This window comes from Pseudophryne corroboree, chromosome 4, assembly GCF_028390025.1.
Source record: "Pseudophryne corroboree isolate aPseCor3 chromosome 4, aPseCor3.hap2, whole genome shotgun sequence".
NCBI classification, from domain to species: domain Eukaryota; kingdom Metazoa; phylum Chordata; class Amphibia; order Anura; family Myobatrachidae; genus Pseudophryne; species Pseudophryne corroboree.
Genome location: NC_086447.1, coordinates 77,594,388 through 77,615,349, shown reverse-complemented (window position 1 = coordinate 77,615,349; position 20,962 = coordinate 77,594,388). Strand labels below are relative to the sequence as shown.

At 43.1% G+C, this 20,962-nt stretch overlaps 1 protein-coding gene across 1 annotated transcript in view; it reads left to right on the top strand.

Moving 5' to 3' along the window:
* LOC134910838 (uncharacterized) overlaps window positions 1-20,962 on the top strand; it is a 268,706-nt gene that overhangs the window by 64,656 nt on the left and 183,088 nt on the right. Inside the window, exons 7-10 of the mRNA XM_063919222.1 lie at window positions 2,446-2,587; window positions 8,096-8,280; window positions 8,985-9,126; window positions 19,774-19,944. Coding sequence (XP_063775292.1) covers window positions 2,446-2,587; window positions 8,096-8,280; window positions 8,985-9,126; window positions 19,774-19,944 — 640 coding nt within the window. The remainder of the gene's footprint in view (window positions 1-2,445; window positions 2,588-8,095; window positions 8,281-8,984; window positions 9,127-19,773; window positions 19,945-20,962) is intronic.

Genomic DNA, 20,962 nt, shown 5'->3' with positions numbered 1-20,962 from the left:
TGCAACCATGGAAGTGAAACTGGCACAGGAGCTGATAGAACTGGAGAGGCAGGAATGGGAGCTGGCACTGGAGGTATGGATATGAGTGCATGGAGAGAGTCTAGACGAGCTGACATACTTTGCATGAACTGCACAATTTAAGTTTGCGTAGCTTCCTGCTTATTTAGACGTGACAGGATGTCTGAGTCTGCATCACCCCCAGAAGCCTGATCACTCATCGGATTCATATGGCCAGTGCTTACGGTCACGCTCGGCATGAGTTGAGGATCTGACGACTGATAAATGACTGAGGGAGCAGCTTTCGGAAAAGGAAGGAAACGTGGTGGCTGAATATAGTTCTTACTCATGGATTGAAGACTTAGGCTCAAAGATAAAGAGAGGTAGGCAATGAGAACAAAGACCAAGAACGATACACTGAAGAAAGATTAATTCAGTTTTACTGAGACCTCAATTATACCCAACGACTAGGAGATACAGTAAGTCCGAGTGACTTCTGAAGGACAAAATGTTCATGACTTATAAAAGTTGCTGAAGAATACTGAATGAAGAAGTGATTCATGATTTGTAAATTATGCTGAAGAAACCTGAATGAAGAGATGACTTGTGATTTGTAAATGATGCTGAAGAACACTGAATGAAATAATGACTTTTGATTTGTAAACGATGCTGAAGAACACTGAATGATGTGATGACTTGAGAGTTGTAGATGATGCTGAAGAACACTGAATGAGGTGATGACTTGAGAGTTGTAGATGATGCTGAAGAACACTGAATGAGGTGATGATTTGTGATTTGTAAATGATCCTGAAGAACACAGAATGAGGTGATGACTTGTGATTTGTAAACAATGTTGAAGAACACAGATCACTGAGAGCACAGTCAGCAAATAGAGACCCTCTAGTCTACCAGATAGGGGACCAAGCAGTTAAACTGCAAGGGCAAGTGGACTGAGAGCAAAGGACTGCAATAACAGGACTGACCACCAGGTGGCCACAACAGAACCAGGATACCAGGGGTTAACCTGGGAGCACAGAGCTTGAGCACCACACAGCAGCAAGTAACTTGCAGCACTGGCACCATAGCTAAGCATCAACCCCTTTTTATAAGGGAAGACTGCACCAGATTGGCTGAACACGAACTGGGATACCCATTAGCTTGGCTTGGTCTCCAACATGGTGGCTCCCTTCATAGAGAACACATGTAGAACCAGAACACAGCCACTATCTCTGGCCTCAGCCTCCCAGATGCCGCACTCCAGCAACAGGACACTTGGAAACAGATACCTCCTGCTGCCATGCCCCACTCCCCAGGACTCGGCCTCCGGCCTCCCGTCGCCTAGCAGCCCCATCGGAGGACCCCACTGCTGCAGCTCCTATCTGGCGCAGCCACACCAGCCAGCTAAGAGGAAGGCCACAGGGACCAGAACCAGAGGTAAGACTCCGGATGCTGTCAGAAAACAAAATATAAATTTTTAACATATGTATGCATAGGAGCCATTCAAGTTGCCGGTTGCCAGGATCCCAGGTGTCAGGTTAGCGGCGCTGGAATCCTGAGACCGTGCGAAATACCGTTGGTCAGATTCCTGACCGCCACTTGGAATCCACACTTGGGTGGTGGTCCATGCTACCACCCAAGGGGGAATATAACCGGGCCTGAACCGTAGCGAGCGCAGCAAGCCCACGAGGGAACACACTGTGCTCGCCACCGGTATTCTGGTTGTCGGGATCCCGGCATTGATCTCCTGATATCATACTGAATCCGTATGCATTTATACCTGCCACATGACTATGGTGGTTATTCCGAGTTCATCGCACGTAGCAACTTTTTGCTCCTCGTGCGATCAACTAGACGCCGCCTATGGGGAAGTGTATTTTAGCATAGCAGGGCTGCGATCACTTGTGCAGCTCTGCTATGCTAAAAAAGTTTCATGCAAAACAAGACCAGCCCTGCACCTACTTACCCAGTGCGACGGATCCAGCGATGAAGGTCCCGGCTGTGACGTCAGACATCCGCCCTTCAAATGCCTAGACACGCCTGCGTTCGCCTTACCACGCCCGGGAAACAGTAAATAGATGCCCCGATCCTCCTTCCTGCTTTCAATCTTCTTGCGATCGGGCCTGTGATCACTTTCTTCAGTCCTGGCATCATTGCCCGGCGACTGCCATCGCTGGGCAACGACATGCGTGTGCAGTGCGGGCGCCGTGCAGCCGCACTTCCGACCCGTTCGCACCACAGCGAAGAACCGCTGTGTGCGAACGGATCGGAATGACCCCCTATGTTTCTTTGATGCACAAAAAGAATTCATATGTTTTTGCAGTATTGCTTTTCTAGCTAATAGATTACAGTAGATTGGAACTACCTTGCTTTCCTGACTACTAATATATGCCACCTATAGTAGGTTTCTATGCATGTTACAATATATAATGCACCTCTTATACATTATAGGAAAAGCCCAGTCCTGAACTGTATTTCACCAATGACAATCTACTAGCGCTAGTGATGGATCTCTTTGGTGCTGGCATGGAGACGACCTCCACCACTCTGAGATGGGGCCTTCTGCTGATGATGAAATACCCTGAAATCCAAAGTACAGTAAATGATCATTTTACATACAGTTCAAAATGTATTCTAAAGTATATGACTTATAAAGGTCTATTTAGCAAATAGAGATAACCCCTCTTTCACCGTAATAAGGAGTTACAGTATCAATGCTTCATCCTATTTAACAAAAGGGCTACCACTGAGAAGCTCCAGATTTCTCCTGCAGTCCCTGTGATGTTAGTGTATTAGAATGCTTATATTTGTAGACACTCCCTTACTAATCTGTGTAAGCCTGAATCTTCAGTGATGGTCCCTGGGACCAGGGGGATGCTGGGAAGTGGGTGGTCCAGTGTGCAGTGTGCCTGGAGTTGGTGATGGAATAAACAGCACAACAGTGAACTCACATGTCTCTGTGTCCTGATGACTGGATTTACAAACATATGAACAAAACATGGTGTCAGAAGAAGTGTAACTTGGACTGCTAGTGCTCTCAGAGTGTGAAAGAATCTTGCAGAAGTCTGTAAGGCTGTGATACTCAGAGTCTGCAAAGCCTCTGCAAAGTGTGCTGCTATCTTCAAACAGTGAGTAACCATGGATAAACTAGCACCTCCAACCAGCATGCTGATGTCTGGTAACTTGTCTGAAAACTGGAAAAGATTTAAGCAAAGGTTTAATATATATTTTGCTGCATGTGGAGCTGATTCAGAGGCTGACAAAACGAAGGCATCCATTTTCCTCCATGTGATAGCAGAGGATGTGCTGGACATTTATAATAGTTTTCAGTTTGCTAAGGGGCAGAATATGGTGCTATCTTCTATAATGCAAAAGTTTGAAGATTACTTTGTGCCAAGGAAAAATGTGACATATGAAAGATATAAGTTTTTCACATGTGATCAGAAGCCTGGAGATGGATTTGATCAGTATGTTACAGAGCTGCAATCACTCAGTAAAACCTGTGAGTTTGGTGATTTAAAGGATTCACTGATTAGAGATCGTATTGTCTGTGGAATACCTGATAATGGACTCAGTGAGAGACTGCTGAGAGAGCATAACCTAACACTTGAAAAGGCAGTGACTATGTGTAGATCTGCAGAAATAACTAGATTTCAAACCAAAAAGTTACACAAGGAAGTTGATGCTGCTGTCCACGTAGTGCAGAACACAGAGCCAAGCAAACCTCCATTCTCAAGAATGAAGCAGTCTAAGCCACAGTCTAACAAGGAAATGTGTAGTAGATGTGGAAATGCTCACAATCCTAAAATGTGCCCTGCTTATGGTAAAACCTGCATGAAATGTGGTAGACTTAATCACTTTGCCAAATGCTGTAAAATTAAAAGTAAAACAACCAAAGTGCATGCTGTTAAACAAACAGATGAATTCTTTGTGGATTGCATTGAACTTTGCAGTGCAGATAAAAAAGAATGGATTGTCCCTTTAACTGTGAACGAGATTGTCATTCCCTTTAAGCTTGATACTGGCGCGCAGGTGAATTTAATATAATTTCAAGACTATAAGACTTTTAGAGTAAAACCTAAATTTCATCCAGCCAAAGTTAAAGTTACAGGGTACACTGGGGAGGAAATTCCTGTGAAAGGTACATGCTTAGTGACACTGAAATATAAGGGACAACAGTTTAAAACATCTCTACTGATTGTGGATAAAAATGTGCAACCGATTCTAGTATTAAGTTCCTTTGAGAAACTAAGCTTGCTAAAGAAAGTTTTTATGGTGACATCACAAGTAGAAGATGATTGCAAATCGATGTTTACAGAATACAGAGACTTGTTTGAAGGTCTAGGTTGTTTGCCTGGAGAGCATAAAATAAATATAGACACGCAAGTTTCTTCAGTGATACACCCCTGTAGAAAAGTGCCGTTTGCGCTGAGAGAAAAAATGAAACAAGAGTTAAATTGCATGGAAGCCTTGGGTGTGATACAGAAAGTTGATGAGCCTACTGAATGGGTAAGCTCCTTAGTAACTGTTGAAAAGAAAAATGGACAACTCCGAATATGTCTAGACCCCAGAGATTTAAACAAAGCTATTAAACGAGAACATTTCAAACTACCTACCAGAGATGAAATCATGTCGCAATTTGCGGGAGCAAAATGGTTCAGTAAATTGGACGCATCTTCTGGATTCTGGCAAATGAAGCTAGATGAGGCCAGTTCAAAGCTTTGTACATTTAATACACCAGAAGGTCGATACAGATTTCTTAGACTACCATATGGAATTTTGTCTGCTCCAGAAGTATATCACAAAAAAAGGTACACATGATTTTTGAACATATTCCAGGTGTTGAAACAATGATGGATGACATTATTGTCTGGGGATCTACAAAGGAAGAACATGATTCTAGATTGCTAGATTGAGACAAGTAATGGAACTTGTCAAGAAAGTGAATCTAAAGCTAAACAAGGACAAATGTGAATTTGGCGTGAATACACTTACCTTTATGGGCGACGTGGTCTCGGATCAAGGTGTAAAACCAGACCCAAGGAAAATATCAGCCATAGTGAACATGGAACGTCCTAACAACAAAGACGACGTCAGAAGATTCCTAGGAATGATTACTTACTTAGGAAAGTTTATTTCTCAACTCTCTGAATGAACAGCCTCTCTTAGATGGTTGTTGGACAAAGATAACGAGTGGATGTGGTCACATGAACAAGAAGAAAGTTGGCAAAACTTGAAACAGATCATTACAGAGCAACCAGTGCTAAAATTCTTTGATCCTGTGAAAAGAATAAGAATTTCAGCAGATGCTTTGCAATTTGGCCTAGGCTCAGTGCTGTTACAAGAACATGAGGATACATGGCAACCAGTAATCTATGCATCAAGAGCACTGACAAGTGCTGAAACAAGGTATGCTCAGATAGAAAAAGAACTTCTAGCGATCACATATGCATGTGAGCGATTTCATCAGTTTGTGTATGGTCAAACATTTACAGTGGAAACTGACCACAAGCCATTGGTAGCTATCATGACTAAATCATTGCATGACTGTCCCATGAGAATTCAACGAATGCTTATCAGACTACAGAAATATGATGTACATTTGCTGTACTGTCCCAGCAAATACATGTACATTGCTGATACACTTTCTCATGCTGTGGACAAAAGTGAAGGTTCCAAAAGTCTGATGGATGAAGAAATAGAAGCCTATGTTAATTTGATCGTAGCTTCTCTACCAGTGTATCTTGCAAGACAAGAACAGATTAGGAAAGAAACTGAGACAGATGACACAAAGAAAGTGTTGAAAGATATCATTCTGAAAGGTTGGCCAGCAGAAAAACATGCGTGCCCACTGTCTATCCATGATTATTGGATGTACCGCAGTGACCTTACAGTTGTCGATGGTATTATTTACAAAGGCAATAGGTTTGTCATACCTGCACGACTAAAAAAAACTATGCTGTGCAAGATACATGAAGGCCATTTAGAAGAAGAAAAATGTAAGCGGAGAGCGCGTGAAGTTATGTTTTGGCCAAGAATGAACCAAGACATAGCACAGACTACAGCTACATGTGAATTATGTCTTACTTATAGACCGAAACAACAAGTCGAGCCACTGAGTCCTCACACAGTGCCAGAGAGACCGTACCAGAAAGTTGGCGCAGATTTGTTTGATTGTAATGGGAAAACGTACATTGTCGTGACTGATTATTACTCTAACTACCCTGAGGTGAAGACACTACATACAACTACTAGTAAAGCCGTAATCAATTGCATTAAGTCAATCTTTGCAAGGCATGGTGTTCCTATGGAAGTGTTCACTAACAATGGTCCTCAGTTTTCCAGTGCTGAATTTAGACAATTTGCTGATGAGTGGGAATTTGTCCATACTACGTCAAGTCCCCACTATCCACGCTCAAATGGGTTGGTGGAAAGTTCAGTAAAAACTGTAAAGAGTCTCATGAAAAAAGCTCAAGAAGGTAAAGAAGATTTCTACAAAAGTCTTTTAATCTACCGCAGTACACCTTTACAGAATGGACTTTCTCCTGCACAAATGCTGATGGAAGGAGGATTAGAGCAAATCTCCCGATACATGATGAACTGTTAAAACACATAACTCAGCGTTGGTCAGACTGAGTAAAGAACGTCAACAGGTGAAACAGAAACTGTTCCATGACAGGCGAGCAAAAAGCTTATCTGATCTAAAACCGGGTGACCAAGTCCGTCTCAGAGTTCATGAGAAAGGTATTTGGGTGCAGAGAGGTATTGTGCAAGCACAAGTAGCACCAAGATCCTATACTATACGTACAGAGCGTGGAACGGAAGTAAGAAGAAATCGGGTGGATTTAAGATCTCAACCTAACCATAATGAAGACAACATGACTGAAGAATACCCTTCATCTGACATGTATGATGATCCTGATAATGGTGAACCAACCACGATTCTAGAAAGGTCCAACATGGTCGATGAAACACAGACTGTGTATGAAAGACCCAAAAGGGAAATACGCAAACCTGAGAGACTCATTGAAACGTGTTAGATGATGTTCTTAATATGACGTTGTTAATTGTTGCATTGAAGCGTACAGGGCTTATCTTTAAAGAAAAGAGGATGTGATGTTAGTGTATTAGAATGCTTATATTTGTAGACACTCCCTTACTAATCTGTGTAAGCCTGAATCTTCAGTGATGGTCCCTGGGACCAGGGGGATGCTGGGAATTGGGTGGCCCAGTGTGCAGTGTGCCTGGAGTTGGTGAGGGAATAAACAGCACAGCAGTGAACTCACATGTCTCTGTGTCCTGATGACTGGATTACAAACATATGAACAAAACAGTCCCTCTAAGTTTGCATGTTATCTCAGTCCCCAAATGGGCACTACAAAGGTGCTCAATTTATCAAGCAGTGAAAAGCTTCGCTTTTGGCACTATCATGCCCTTATTTAAATTGCTGGAATGCTTTCACGAGCACCATTAGGGCTGAAGGTGGGGGGGGGGGGGAAGAAGGTTTTTGTTTTATTGGGAGGGGGGGGTTGCTTTGAAGGGTTATGGACAAGGCTCCAGGAGGATACATAGTGATGAATTGCACAGAAACTGTATTGTGTGTCAGCAATATAGACTGACCCCACTAACTCATCTATGATAAGTAGACCCCATATTGTTTTTCAGAAAAACTATATATATATATACTGTTGGTGCACATACTGAATCAGCTAAGGGATACTTATGCAACAAAGCTAAGTGTTTGGAGCAATCTGAAAAGTGTGAGGACATGATAGATGAATTTGTGGGGATCGGGATGGGCTCCCAGCGTACAGGATGCCGACTGTCACTATTCCGACAGCCACATCCCATCCACCAAAATGCCGGCAGCGGGGCGAGCGAATCGAGGCCCCTTGTGGGCTTGCTTCGATCACCACAATTTCACTTCTCCCTCTATGGGTGTTGTGGATACCCTCAGAGTGAGAATCACCTACCTCGCCGGTATTCTGGTGGAGGCACGGTACCCCTGTCGGTGTATTGCGACGGGCGGGATCCCGACGGGCAGTATATTAAATGCATACTGAGTTTCTATTTAGTGTTTCATCTGTTATTTTTGAAACAGGAAAAGTCCAAAATGAGATTGAAAAGGTTATTGGTTCATCGGAGCCTCAGGCTGCTCACCGTAAGGATATGCCCTATACTGACGCTGTTATTCATGAGATTCAAAGATTTGGAAATATAGTTCCAAATAATCTCCCACATGCTACTACTCAGGACGTCACATTCCGAGGGTATTTTATCCCAAAGGTAAGATGCAAATCTCGTGTGTCCCATCACTGTAGGTAATGCTTTCTTAAATTATTTTAGGATATTTTATGTATTTATTAAGAATAATTCATAAAACATTATTTCCAATGTCAGTGCTATATGTTGCACTACCTAAGCGCTCTTCAGTACCCATGCCACTTAATTTGACAGATTGGCTGGGATATATGACTTAAGAGATTCCAGAAAATATCCTGAAAGTGTTTGCGCAGTATTTTTAAGGTTATACCACATTTTTGTGCTTAATAAGTACTTTCTATATTGAGATATCACCTAGTAGTCAATGCTAGGTGATTGTTCTGTGAACCTGTACTTGTGCAAATCCCATGAACACCCTCAAGTGTTTTGGTTCAGATTCAGTTTTTGGTTCGGTTTTGGATACTTTTAAAATCCATAAGCATTAATAAAAAAAAAATATAAAAATAAATAAAAACAGCTAAAATCATGTCATTTGGACTTGTTTACATGCTATTCAAAACCTGAGTTTGGTTTTGACAACAGACTTAAGCCAGGACTCAGTTCCACTGAGAACCTCAAAGTGATTCCAAAGTGGGACTCGATTCAACTCTGAACCCCTAAATTTGAGTGTGTTTGCACTTCAGTAAAACTGAACCATACATTTCTAGTTTTTGTATGATTGTGATTTTACCTGAGTGTCACTTATTCAAATGTATAAACTTTTTTAGGGGACACAGGTAATCCCACTGCTGACGTCAGTGCTTTTTGACAAGAATTACTTTGAAAAAGCAGAAGTTTTTTACCCGGAACATTTTCTGGATGCTGGTGGCAATTTTGTGAAGAATGAAGCATTCATGCCTTTCTCAGCTGGTGAGTTACATCTGATATTCTGCCTTAGGGGGTCATTCCGAGATGATCCCTTGCTAGCTATTTTTTTGCAGCACTGCGAACATATAGTCGCCGCCTATGGGAGAGTGTATTTTCGCTTTGCAAGTGTGCGAACGCTTGTGCAGCCGAGCGGTACAAAAAAGTTTTGTGCAGTTTCTGAGTAGGTCACCCGCCCTGCAAACATTTGGACACACCTGTGTTTTTCCAACCACTCTGTGAAATGGTCAGTTGACACCCATTAACGCCTTCTTCCTGTCAATCTTTTTGCGATAGGTTGTGTGAATGGATTCTTCGTTAAATCCATCGTCCAGCACTGATCCGCTTTGTACCCGTACGACATGCCTGCGCATTGCGGTGCATACGCATGCGCAGTTTTGCAGAGTTTTGACCTGATTGCAGCGCTGCAAAAAATAGCTAGTGTGCGACCAGGTCGGAATGACCCCCTCAGTGTACTGTAGTTACTTACTAAAGAAAGATGCAAAGGCCCTAACTTATGTTATCCAGAATTAAGAGGATGAATACAAATAACAATATCACAGTTCAGAGAGTTGTGGTGATCATCAAGTGTTGAATTAATACAATTGGACAGAACAGAGTACAGGCTATATTACAGCACCTCAGCTAAGACTGCTTTGATAAACACGTTTCATCATTCTCATGGAATGTGGACCATTCCTGAGGTGGAAACTACCACATTCTCTTTGGGAGAGAAAAACGGAAATATGTGAAAAATGTAAAATGTGTGTAACTTGATATCTAAGCATGCATTGGAGGGTGCTTAGCCTGGGATCATTGTAGAGGGCACAATTTTTAATAGATCTCCACTCAGAGTTGAAAGAAAGAATATCTTTTCATGGAAAATAAGTAGAGATGTGCACCGGAAATTTTTCGGGTTTTGTGTTTTGGTTTTGGATTCGGTTCCGCGGCCATGTTTTTGATTAAGACGCGTCGCGTTTTGGCAAAACCTCCCTGAAAATTTTTTGTCGGATTCGGGTGTGTTTTGGATTTGGGTGTTTTTTTTTCAAAAACAGCTTAAATCATAGAATTTGGGGGTAATTTTGATCCTATACTATTATTAACCTCAAAAACCATAATTTCCACTCATTTCCATTCTATTCTGAACACCTCACACCTCACAATATTATTTTTAGTCTTACAATTTGCACCGAGGTCGCTGGATGACTAAGCTAAAAGACCCAAGTGAGCGGCACAAACACCTGGCCCATCTAGGAGTGGCACTGCAGTGTCATACAGGATGGCACTTAAAAAAATTGTCCCCAAACATCACATGATTTAAAGATAAATAAATAAATAAAAAAAGGTGCAAGATGGAATTGTCCTTGGGCCCTCCCACCCACCTTATGTTGTATAAACAGGACATGCACACTTTAACAAACCCATCATTTCAGCCACAGGGTCTGCCTCACGACTGTGGCTGAAATGACTGGTTGGTTTGGGCCCCCACCAAAAAATTAAGAAATCAATCTCTCCTTGCTCAAACTGGCTCTACAGAGGCAAGATGTCGACCTCATAATCATCCTCCGATTCCTCACCCCTTTGACTGTGTACATCCCCCTCCTCACAGGGTACTAATTCGTCCCCACTGGAATCCACCATCTCAGGTCCCTGTGTACTTTCTGGAGGCAATTGATGGTGAATGTCTCAATGGAGGAATTGATTATAATTCATTTTGATGAACATCATCTTCTCCACATTTTGTGGAAGTAACCTCGTACGCCGATCGCTGACAGGGTGACCGGCTGCACTAAAAACCCTTTCGGAGAACACACTGGAGGGGGGCAACTTAGGTAAAATAAAGCCAGTTTGTGCAAGAGCCTCCAAATTGCCTCTTTTTCCTGCCAGTATACGTACGGACTGTCTGATGTGCCTACTTGGATGCTGTCACTCATATAATCCTCCACCATTCTTTCAATGGTGACAGAATCATATGCAGTGACAGTAGACGACATGTCAGTAATCGTTGGCAGGTCCTTCAGTCCGGACTAGATGTCAGCACTCGCTCCAGACTGCCCTGCATCACCGCCAGCGGGTGGGCTCGGAATTCTTAGCCTTTTCCTCGCACCCCCAGTTGCGGGAGAATGTGAAGGAGGAGCTGGTGACAAGTTATGTTCCGCTTGAGTTGACAAGTGTCTCACCAGCAGGTCATTGAACATCTGCAGACTTGTGTCTGCCGGAAAGAGAGATACAACGTAGACTTTAAATCTAGGATTGAGCACGGTGGCCAAAATGTAGTGCTCTGATTTCAACAGATTGACCACCCGTGAATCCTGGTTAAGCAAATGAAGGGCTCCATCCACAAGTCCCACATGCCTAGCGGAATTGCTCCGTTTTAGCTCCTCCTTCAATCTCTCCAGCTGCTTCTGCAAAAGCCTGATGAGGGGAATGACCTGACTCAGGCTGGCAGTGTCTGAACTGACTTCACGTGTGGCAAGTTCAAAGGGTTGGAGAACCTTGCACAACGCTGAAATCATTCTCTATTGCGTTTGAGTCAGGTGCATTCCCCCTCCTTTGCCTATATCGTAGGCAGATGTATAGGCTTGAATGGCCTTTTGCTGCTCCTCCATCCTCTGAAGCATATAGAGGGTTGAATTCCACCTCGTTACCACCTCTTGCTTCAGATGATGGCGGGGCAGGTTCAGGAGTGTTTGCTGGTGCTCCAGTCTTCGGCACGCGGTGGCTGAATGCCGAAAGTGGCCCGGCATTCTTCGGGCCACCTACAGCATCTCTTGCATGCCCCTGTCGTTTTTTAAAAAAATTCTTCACCACCAAATTTAATGTATGTGCAAAACATGGGACGTGCTGGAATTTGCTCACATGTAATGCACGCACAACTGGGGTAAGCCAATCTGCGATGATGTTCCTCAGTTTCCGTAAGAGTTTGTCAGCTGTGTGCCTCTTATGGAAAGCGGTGATACAAAGCGTAGCCTGCCTAGGAACGAGTTGGCGTTTGCGAGATGCTGCTACTGGTGCCGCCGCTGCTGTTCTTGCTGCGGGAGGCAATACATCTACCCAGTGGGCTGTCACAGTCATATAGTCCTGAGTCTGCCCTGCTCCATTTGTCCACATGTCCGTGGTTAAGTGGACTTTTGGTACAACTGCATTTTTTAGGACACTGGTGAGTCTTTTTCTGACGTCTGTTTACATTCTCAGTATCACCTGCCTAGAGAAGTAGAACCTATATGGTATTTGGTACCGGGGACACACTACCTCAAGAAATTCTCTAAGTCCCTGAGAACTAACGCCGGATACCGGACGCACGTCTAACACCAACACAGCTGCCAAGGCCTGAGTTATCCGCTTTGCAGCAGGATGACTGCTGTGATATTTCATTTTCCTCGCAAAGGACTGTTGGACAGTCAAATGCTTACTGGAAGTAGTAGAAGTGGCCTTCCGACTTCCCTTCTGGGATGATGATCGGCTCCCAGCAGCAACAACAGCAGAGCCAGGCGCAGTAGGCGTTACACTCAAGGATCCATCGGAGGAATCCCAGTCAGGAGAGGACTCGTCAGACTTGCCAGTGACATGGCCTGCAGGTCTATTGGCGTTCCTGTCTAAGGAGGAAATTGACACTGAGGGAGTTGGTGGTGTGGTTTGCACTGGAACCTTGGGTACAAGAAGAAGAAGGGATTTAGTTGTCAGTGGACTGCTTCCACTGTCCCCCAAAGTTTATGAACTTGTCAATGACTTCTGATGAATGCACTCCTGGTGATGTATAAGGGAGGATGTTCCTAGGTGGTTAACGTCCTTACCTCTACTTATTACAGCTTGACAAAGGCAACACACGGCTTGACACCTGTTGTCCGCATTTCTGTTAAAATAATTCCACACTGAAGAGGTGATTTTTTTTGTAATTTGACCAGGCATGTCAATGGCTATATTCATCCCACGGACAACAAGTGTCTCCCGGTGCCTGATTTAAACAAACCACCTCACCATCAGAATCCTCCTTGTCAATTTCCTCCTCAGCGCCAGCAACACCCATATCCTCATCCTGGTGTACTTCAACAGTGACATCTTCAATTTGACTATCAGGAACTGAACTGTGGGTGCTCCTTCCAGCACTTGCATCGGGCATGCAAATGGTGGAAGGAGCCACCTCTTCCCGTCCAGTGTTGGGAAGGTCAGGCATTGCAACCACCAACACAATTAGACTCTTTGGGGATTTGTGATTTAGAAGAACGCACAGTTCTTTTCTGTGCTTTTGTCATCTTAACTCTTTTCAGTTTTCTAGCGGGAGGATGAGTGCCTTAATCCTCATGTGAAGCTGAACCACTAGCTTTGAACATATGCCAGGGCCTCAGCCGTTCCTTGCCACTCAGTGTCGTAAATGGCATATTGGCAAGTTTACGCTTCTCATGCGCTTTTAATTTAGATTTTTGGGTCATTTTACTGAACTTTTGTTTTTTGGATTTAACATGCTCTCTACTATGACATTGGGCATCGGCCTTGGCAGACGACGTTGATGGCATTGAATTGTCTCTGCCATGACTAGTGGCAGCAGCTTCAGCACTAGGTGGAAGTGGATCTTGATCTTTCCCTATTTCACCCTCCACATTTTTGTTCTCCATTTTTTAACGTGTGGAATTATATGCCAGTAATATTATTATATCAATAGCAATGGCCTACTGTACTATACAACTTTATACTGTTGGTCACCAAAATGCTGCACTGTACTACTATATATACTGCTCACAAAAATGCAGCACAGATATGGAATGGATACTTGCAGTGACACAGAGCTGCAAGATACAGCAATGGGCTACTGTACTGTAAAACTATATACTGTTGGTCACCAAAATGCTGCACTGTACTACTATATATACTGCTCACAAAAATGCAGCACAGATATGGAATGGATACTTGCAGTGACACAGAGCTGCAAGATACAGACATGGCCTACTGTACTGTACAACAATATACTGTTGGTCACCAAAATGCTGCACTGTACTACTATATATACTGCTCACAAAAATGCAGCACAGATATGGAATGGATACTTGCAGTGACACAGAGCTTCAAGATACAGCAATGGCCTACTGTACTGTACAACTATATACTGTTGGTCACCAAAATGCTGCACTGTACTACTATATATACTGCTCAGAAAAATGCAGCACAGATGTGGAATGGATACTTGCAGTGACACAGAGCTGCAAGATACAGCAATGGCCTGCTGTACTGTACAACTATATACTGTTGGTCACCAAAATGCAGCACTGTACTACTATATATACTGCTGGCAAAAATGCAGCACAGATATGGAATGGATAATTGCAGTGACACGGAGCTGCAAGATACAGCAATGGTCTACTGTACTGTACAACTATATACTGTTGGTCACCAAAATGCTGCACTGTACTACTATATAAATATACTGCTCACAAAAATGCAGCACAGATATGGAATGGATACTTGCAGTGACACAGAGCTGCAAGATACAGCAATGGCCTACTGTACTGTACAACTATATACTGTTGGTCACCAAAATGCTGCACTGTACTACAATATATACTGCTCACAAAAATGCAGCACAGATATGGAATGGATACTTGCAGTGACACATAGCTGCAAGATACAGCAATGGCCTACTGAACTGTACAACTATATACTGTTGGTCACCAAAATGCTGCACTGTACTACCATATATACTGCTCACAAAAATGCAGCACAGATATGGAATGGATACTTGCAGTGACACGGAGCTGCAAGATACAGCAATGGTCTACTGTACTGTACAACTATATACTGTTGGTCACCAAAATGCTGCACTGTACTACTATACAGTATATACTGCTCACAAAAATAAAGCACAGAAATGGAATGGATACTTGCAGTGACAAAGAGCTGCAAGATACAGCAATGGACTACTGTACTGTACTACTGTACTGGTGGTCACCAAAATGCTGCACTGTACTACTATACAGTATATACTGCTCACAAAAATTCAGCACAGATATGGAATGGATACTTGCAGTGACACAGAGCTGCAAGATACAGCAATGGCCTACTGTACTGTACAACTCTATACTGTTGGTCACCAAAATGCTGCACTGTACTACTATATATACTGCTCACAAAAATGCAGCACAGATATGGAATGGATACTTGCAGTGACACGGAGCTGCAAGATACAGCAATGGTCTACTGTACTGTACAACTATATACTGTTGGTCACCAAAATGCTGCACTGTACTACTATATATACTGCTCACAAAAATGCAGCACAGATATGGAATGGATACTTGCAGTGACACAGAGCTTCAAGATACAGCAATGGTCTACTGTACTGTACAACTATATACTGTTGGTCACCAAAATGCTGCACTGTACTACTATATATACTGCTCACAAAAATGCAGCACAGATGTGGAATGGATACTTGCAGTGACACAGAGCTGCAAGATACAGCAATGGCCTGCTGTACTGTACAACTATATACTGTTGGTCACCAAAATGCTGCACTGTACTACTATATATACTGCTGCCAAAAATGCAGCACAGATATGGAATGGATACTTGCAGTGACACGGAGCTGCAAGATACAGCAATGGTCTACTGTACTGTACAACTATATACTGTTGGTCACCAAAATGCTGCACTGTACTACTATATAAATATACTGCTCACAAAAATACAGCACAGATATGGAATGGATACTTGCAGTGACACAGAGCTGCAAGATACAGCAATGGCCTACTGTACTGTACAACTATATACTGTTGGTCACCAAAATGCTGCACTGTACTACAATATATACTGCTCACAAAAATGCAGCACAGATATGGAATTGATACTTGCAGTGACACAGAGCTGCAAGATACAGCAATGGCCTACTGAACTGTACAACTATATACTGTTGGTCACCAAAATGCTGCTCTGTACTACCATATATACTGCTCACAAAAATGCAGCACAGATATGGAATGGATACTTGCAGTGACACGGAGCTGCAAGATACAGCAATGGTCTACTGTACTGTACAACTATATACTGTTGGTCACCAAAATGCTGCACTGTACTACTATACAGTATATACTGCTCACAAAAATGCAGCACAGAAATGGAATGGATACTTGCAGTGACACGGAGCTGCAAGATACAGCAATGGACTACTGTACTGTACTACTGTAATGGTGGTCACCAAAATGCTGCACTGTACTACTATACAGTATATACTGCTCACAAAAATGCAGCACAGATATGGAATGGATACTTGCAGTGACACAGAGCTGCAAGATACAGCAATGGCCTACTGTACTTTACAACTCTATACTGTTGGTCACCAAAATGCTGCACTGTACTACTATATATACTGCTAACAAAAATGCAGCACAGATATGGAATGGATACTTGCAGTGACACAGAGCTGCAAAATACAGCAATGACCTACTGTACTGTACAACTATATACTGTTGGTCACCAAAATGCAGCACTGTACTACTATATATACTGCTCACAAAAATGCAGCACAGATATGGAGCTTTTCAGGAAGAGAACGTAGATATTTGCAGTACACTGAGCACAGATATTTGCAGCACACTGAGCACAGATTTTTGCAGCACACTGAGCAGAGATATGGAGCTTTTCAGGCAGAGAACGCAGCCACGTTCTCTCCGTTCAATCTCCAATGCACGAGTGATAATGGCGGTGATGTGCGGCTCTTTATATAGAATACCAATCTCGCGAAAATCCGACAGCGGGATGATGACGTTCGGCCGCGTTCGGGTTAACCGAGCAAGGCGGGAAGTTCCGAGGCTGCCTCTGACCTGTGTAAAATAGGTGAAGTTCGGGGGGATTCGGATCTCGACGAACTGAACCCGCTCATCTCTAAAAATAAGGTTCTGCAACCTTAAAATCCATTTAGTTAACGTAGCAAGAAAGAGGTAACCATATAATTAAAAGCCACCCAGCACTGTCAATGCGGTATCCGTGTCATGAGACAACCTGAGAAGCAGGTCTTTAACATTGCGATAATGCAATCTCATAATAGTGTCCTTTGGTGAAAGCTCAGGGATGTTTTCAGCTGTAGGGAGACAATGGATTTGGTCCATAAGAAGTTGAGAGGAACGGTAGACACAACAGGGGGCAGCTTCTGAAAAACCTCCATAATGAATCCGGTTGATCTGAGGCATGCACAAATTTGTGCATTTCATGGATCTCTTCACGGATTATTACTACTGAGCATCTCTGGTGCACTGTGAGATCCTTGGTTTGTTTCTACAATATGACTAAGATGCAGTAGTTAGTGAGCTTACCATCACTTCCCGTGTCGGTGCGTCACACCAAGCGCCTCACACAGTATGACGCAGAGCGCAGAGACTCTATGTGTATGAGGACACATCTGTAGTTACTGCTGATACCTACAAATAATAATCCTAAGGAATAATAATTCCCGGAAATGATGTAATTAATTCCTCAATAAGAAATGCATATTTGTAATCTGACAGAGGGGGTCATTCCGAGTTGTTCGCTCGTTGCCGATTTTCGCTATGCTGCGATTTGTTGCAAAATGCACATGCGCAAGGCACGCAGGGCGCATGCCCTTAGTTATTTAACTAAAAACTTAGTAGATTTGCTGTGGATTCTGCAGCGCTTTTCAGTTGCACTGCTGATCGGTGAATGATTGACAGGAAAGGGGCGTTTCTGGCTGGTAACTGAGCGTTTTCCGGGAGTGTGCTAAAAAACGCAGACGTGCCAGCAGAAAACGCAGGAGTGGCTGGAGAAACGGGGGAGTGGATGGCCGGATGCAGGGCGTGTTTGTGACGTCAAACCAGGAACTAAACGGACTGAGCTGATCGCAATCTGTGAGTAGGTCTGGAGCTACTCAGAAACTGCAAGGAATTATTTATTAGCAGTTCTGCTAATCTTTCGTTCGCTATTCTGCTAAGCTAAGATACACTCCCAGAGGGCAGCGGCCTAGCGTGTGCAATGCTGCTAAAAGCAGCTAGCGAGCGAACAACTCGGAATGAGGGCCAGAGTAATTACACACATAACACTTTATAAAAGAAAAACTCCTTTTAAAAATGAGTTGTTTTGGGTCTATTTACTAAGCCTTGTGTAGTGGACAGAGATAAAGTACCAGCCAATCAGCTCCTAACTGACATTTTTACAGGCTGGGTTTGGAAAATGACAGTTAGGAGCTGATTGGCTGGTACTTTATCTCCATCCACTTTATCTCCATCCAAGGTTTAGTAAATAGACCTCTTTATCACTGAAATGTTTCACTTTCACAACAACCAGATCCCCATGCTGTGGTGCCATTTTACATCCCATATCATTGGTGGTTTGCTGTGTGTGTATGCTACTGACAAATAAAAAGTTGCTATAAGGGAGCAGACATTTAGAAAATTGCAGCAGTACAGACCCTGGAGATATCATAGTATTCCCCCAAACTCTAGTCAAGCTATTACTTAACCCAAGAGTGGGATATTGTAGCATCAAGACTCCACATCACAGCAACCACTGTCTGAGAGAAGACACATAACAGAGGGGTGATGTATCAAGCTGTGAAAAGAGTGTAAAGTGGACCAGTGGAAAAGTTGCCCATAACAACCAATCAGCTCTGAGGTAGCATTAAGCAAGTAGATTCTACAAAATGATGGCTACAAGCTGATTGGGTGTTATGGGCAACTAGTCCACTGGTCCACTTCTCCACTTTCACTGTTTAACACATTAACCCTACTGTATTCGTGTCCTGGAGGTAACTGGCTATAGTCTTATAAGGAATTAAAGCTTTCCCACCACCCATCCAGGGCATCAAGTAAAATCAGACCCAGTATGTTCTTTTATAACCATTTTTTAAATATTATTTACACCAACACATCTCAAGAGTACAGTCATAGGCGTGCGCAGGAGACGACACAGTGGGTGCCACTCTGGGACTTCCCCCCTCTGCCGCATTATAGACTACTCTCTCAACCCCCCTGCAGGACATAGGGGTCTATTCATGATGCAGTGAAAAGAGTGGAGAAGTGAACATGTGGAGAGGTTGCCTATGGCATCCAATCAGCTACTCCGTGCAATTGTATAGTATGCAAATTATAAATGTTACTTCTATGCTGATTGGTTGCCTTGGGCAACTTCTACAATGGCTGACTTCTCCACACTTTTCACTGCTTCATAGAGTTCTTACCTTGGCAGCCCAGGTGAGCAGTCTATGTCTCAGAGCAAAGGGTGGAGGAGGTAGTCGGTGACCCAGCAGAGGAGGGGGGGGGGGGAATCCCAGAATGGCACACCCATGTCGTCTCCTGCACACGCCTATGAATACAGTATATAAAAGTCATTGGGGCTGATGTATTAAGCCTGGAGAAGTGATAAAGCAGTGATAAGTGGAAGATGATATCGCACCAGCCAATCAGCTCCTGTCACTTTTCAAATCCATAATGATTGGCTGGTGCGTTATCACCTTCTGCTTATCACTGCTATATCCCTTCTCCAGGTTAATACATCTGCAACAATATCTGTAATGTAGTGTCACAGTACGAGGTAGTGAGCACTGCATGGATTATTAAGGCAGTTAATATCAAAGTAAAATACTTACATGAATTATAGAAAGTAATTGTAATATAATAATAATTAGGTTTTCTGCCTCCTGTTTCTCTGTCCTAGGTAAGAGAAGTTGTGCCGGTGAGAACTTGGCCAAAATGGAGCTCTTCATGTTCTTTGTGAAGCTGCTGCAGAACTTCACCTTCCAGGCTCCGCCGGGGGCCACACTGGACTTAACCCGTGCCGTTGGGTTGACAAGCCCTCCTGTGAGCCATATGATTTGTGCTGTACCTCGTACATAAAATAAGGTTGAAACATGCACTAAGAAAATGATTTTCAATTTTCCCAGACCGTTATTATTAGTACTCAGACTGACTCGAAATTTCCTCTTCAACTAATATACTATTACGTGACATTGAAATGACACAATCTTTGGACTCTGCAATGCTTATATCAACCACTCTGAAGAGAACAGAACAGGAATCCAGCAGTTGAATTCTAAGTAAAGAATAATATAAATATAGTTAATTAGCAAATATTAGGCTTTTCTCGATCCTCTGCTGAGCCATTAAGCATTTTGTTCCATCTAATAAGTCGAATAAACTCTAACAAAAATGTACAGAAAATTATTGAAATTTTAAGAAGTGAACCAAAATAAAACATTTTTCTTTTTTTAATAAACTCCATAAATACTTTGTGGTGTTAACTTTTTTCTCCAGTATTAATGCCTATAGTGGTCAACATTATTGCCTCACAGCACTGAGGTCATGGGTTCAATTCCCGCCATGGCCCTAACTGTGTGGAGTTTGTATATTCTCCCTTGTACTTGCGTGGGATTCCTCCGGGTACTCCGGTTTCCTCCCACAATCCAATATACTGGTAGGTTAATTGGCTCCCAACAAAAATTAACCCTAGCATGAATGTGTGCGCGTGTACATGTGGTAGGGAATATAGATTGTAAGCTCCACTGGGGTGGGGACTGATGTGAATGAACAAATATTCTCTGTAAAGCGCTGTGGAATATGTGTGCGCTATATAAATAACTGGTAATAATAATAATATCCTTTTATTTAATAGTGCAATTCTTACAAAAAATCCAAACTTTGTGGCCCTTGATTCTGCATTAATTGTAAACAGGAGCCGGGTTCTGCAGTGAGACATTCTCCCGCAGCACTCGGCTCCTGTCACTGAGAAGAGTCGGCACTGCTGGAAGCATCTCCAGGGACAGCTGGCACACCCACGGAGCGAGGTGATTGGGGGCTTCCGCCATGTGGCCAATCTCACTTTAGTGACGACAGCAATATTCCCACAA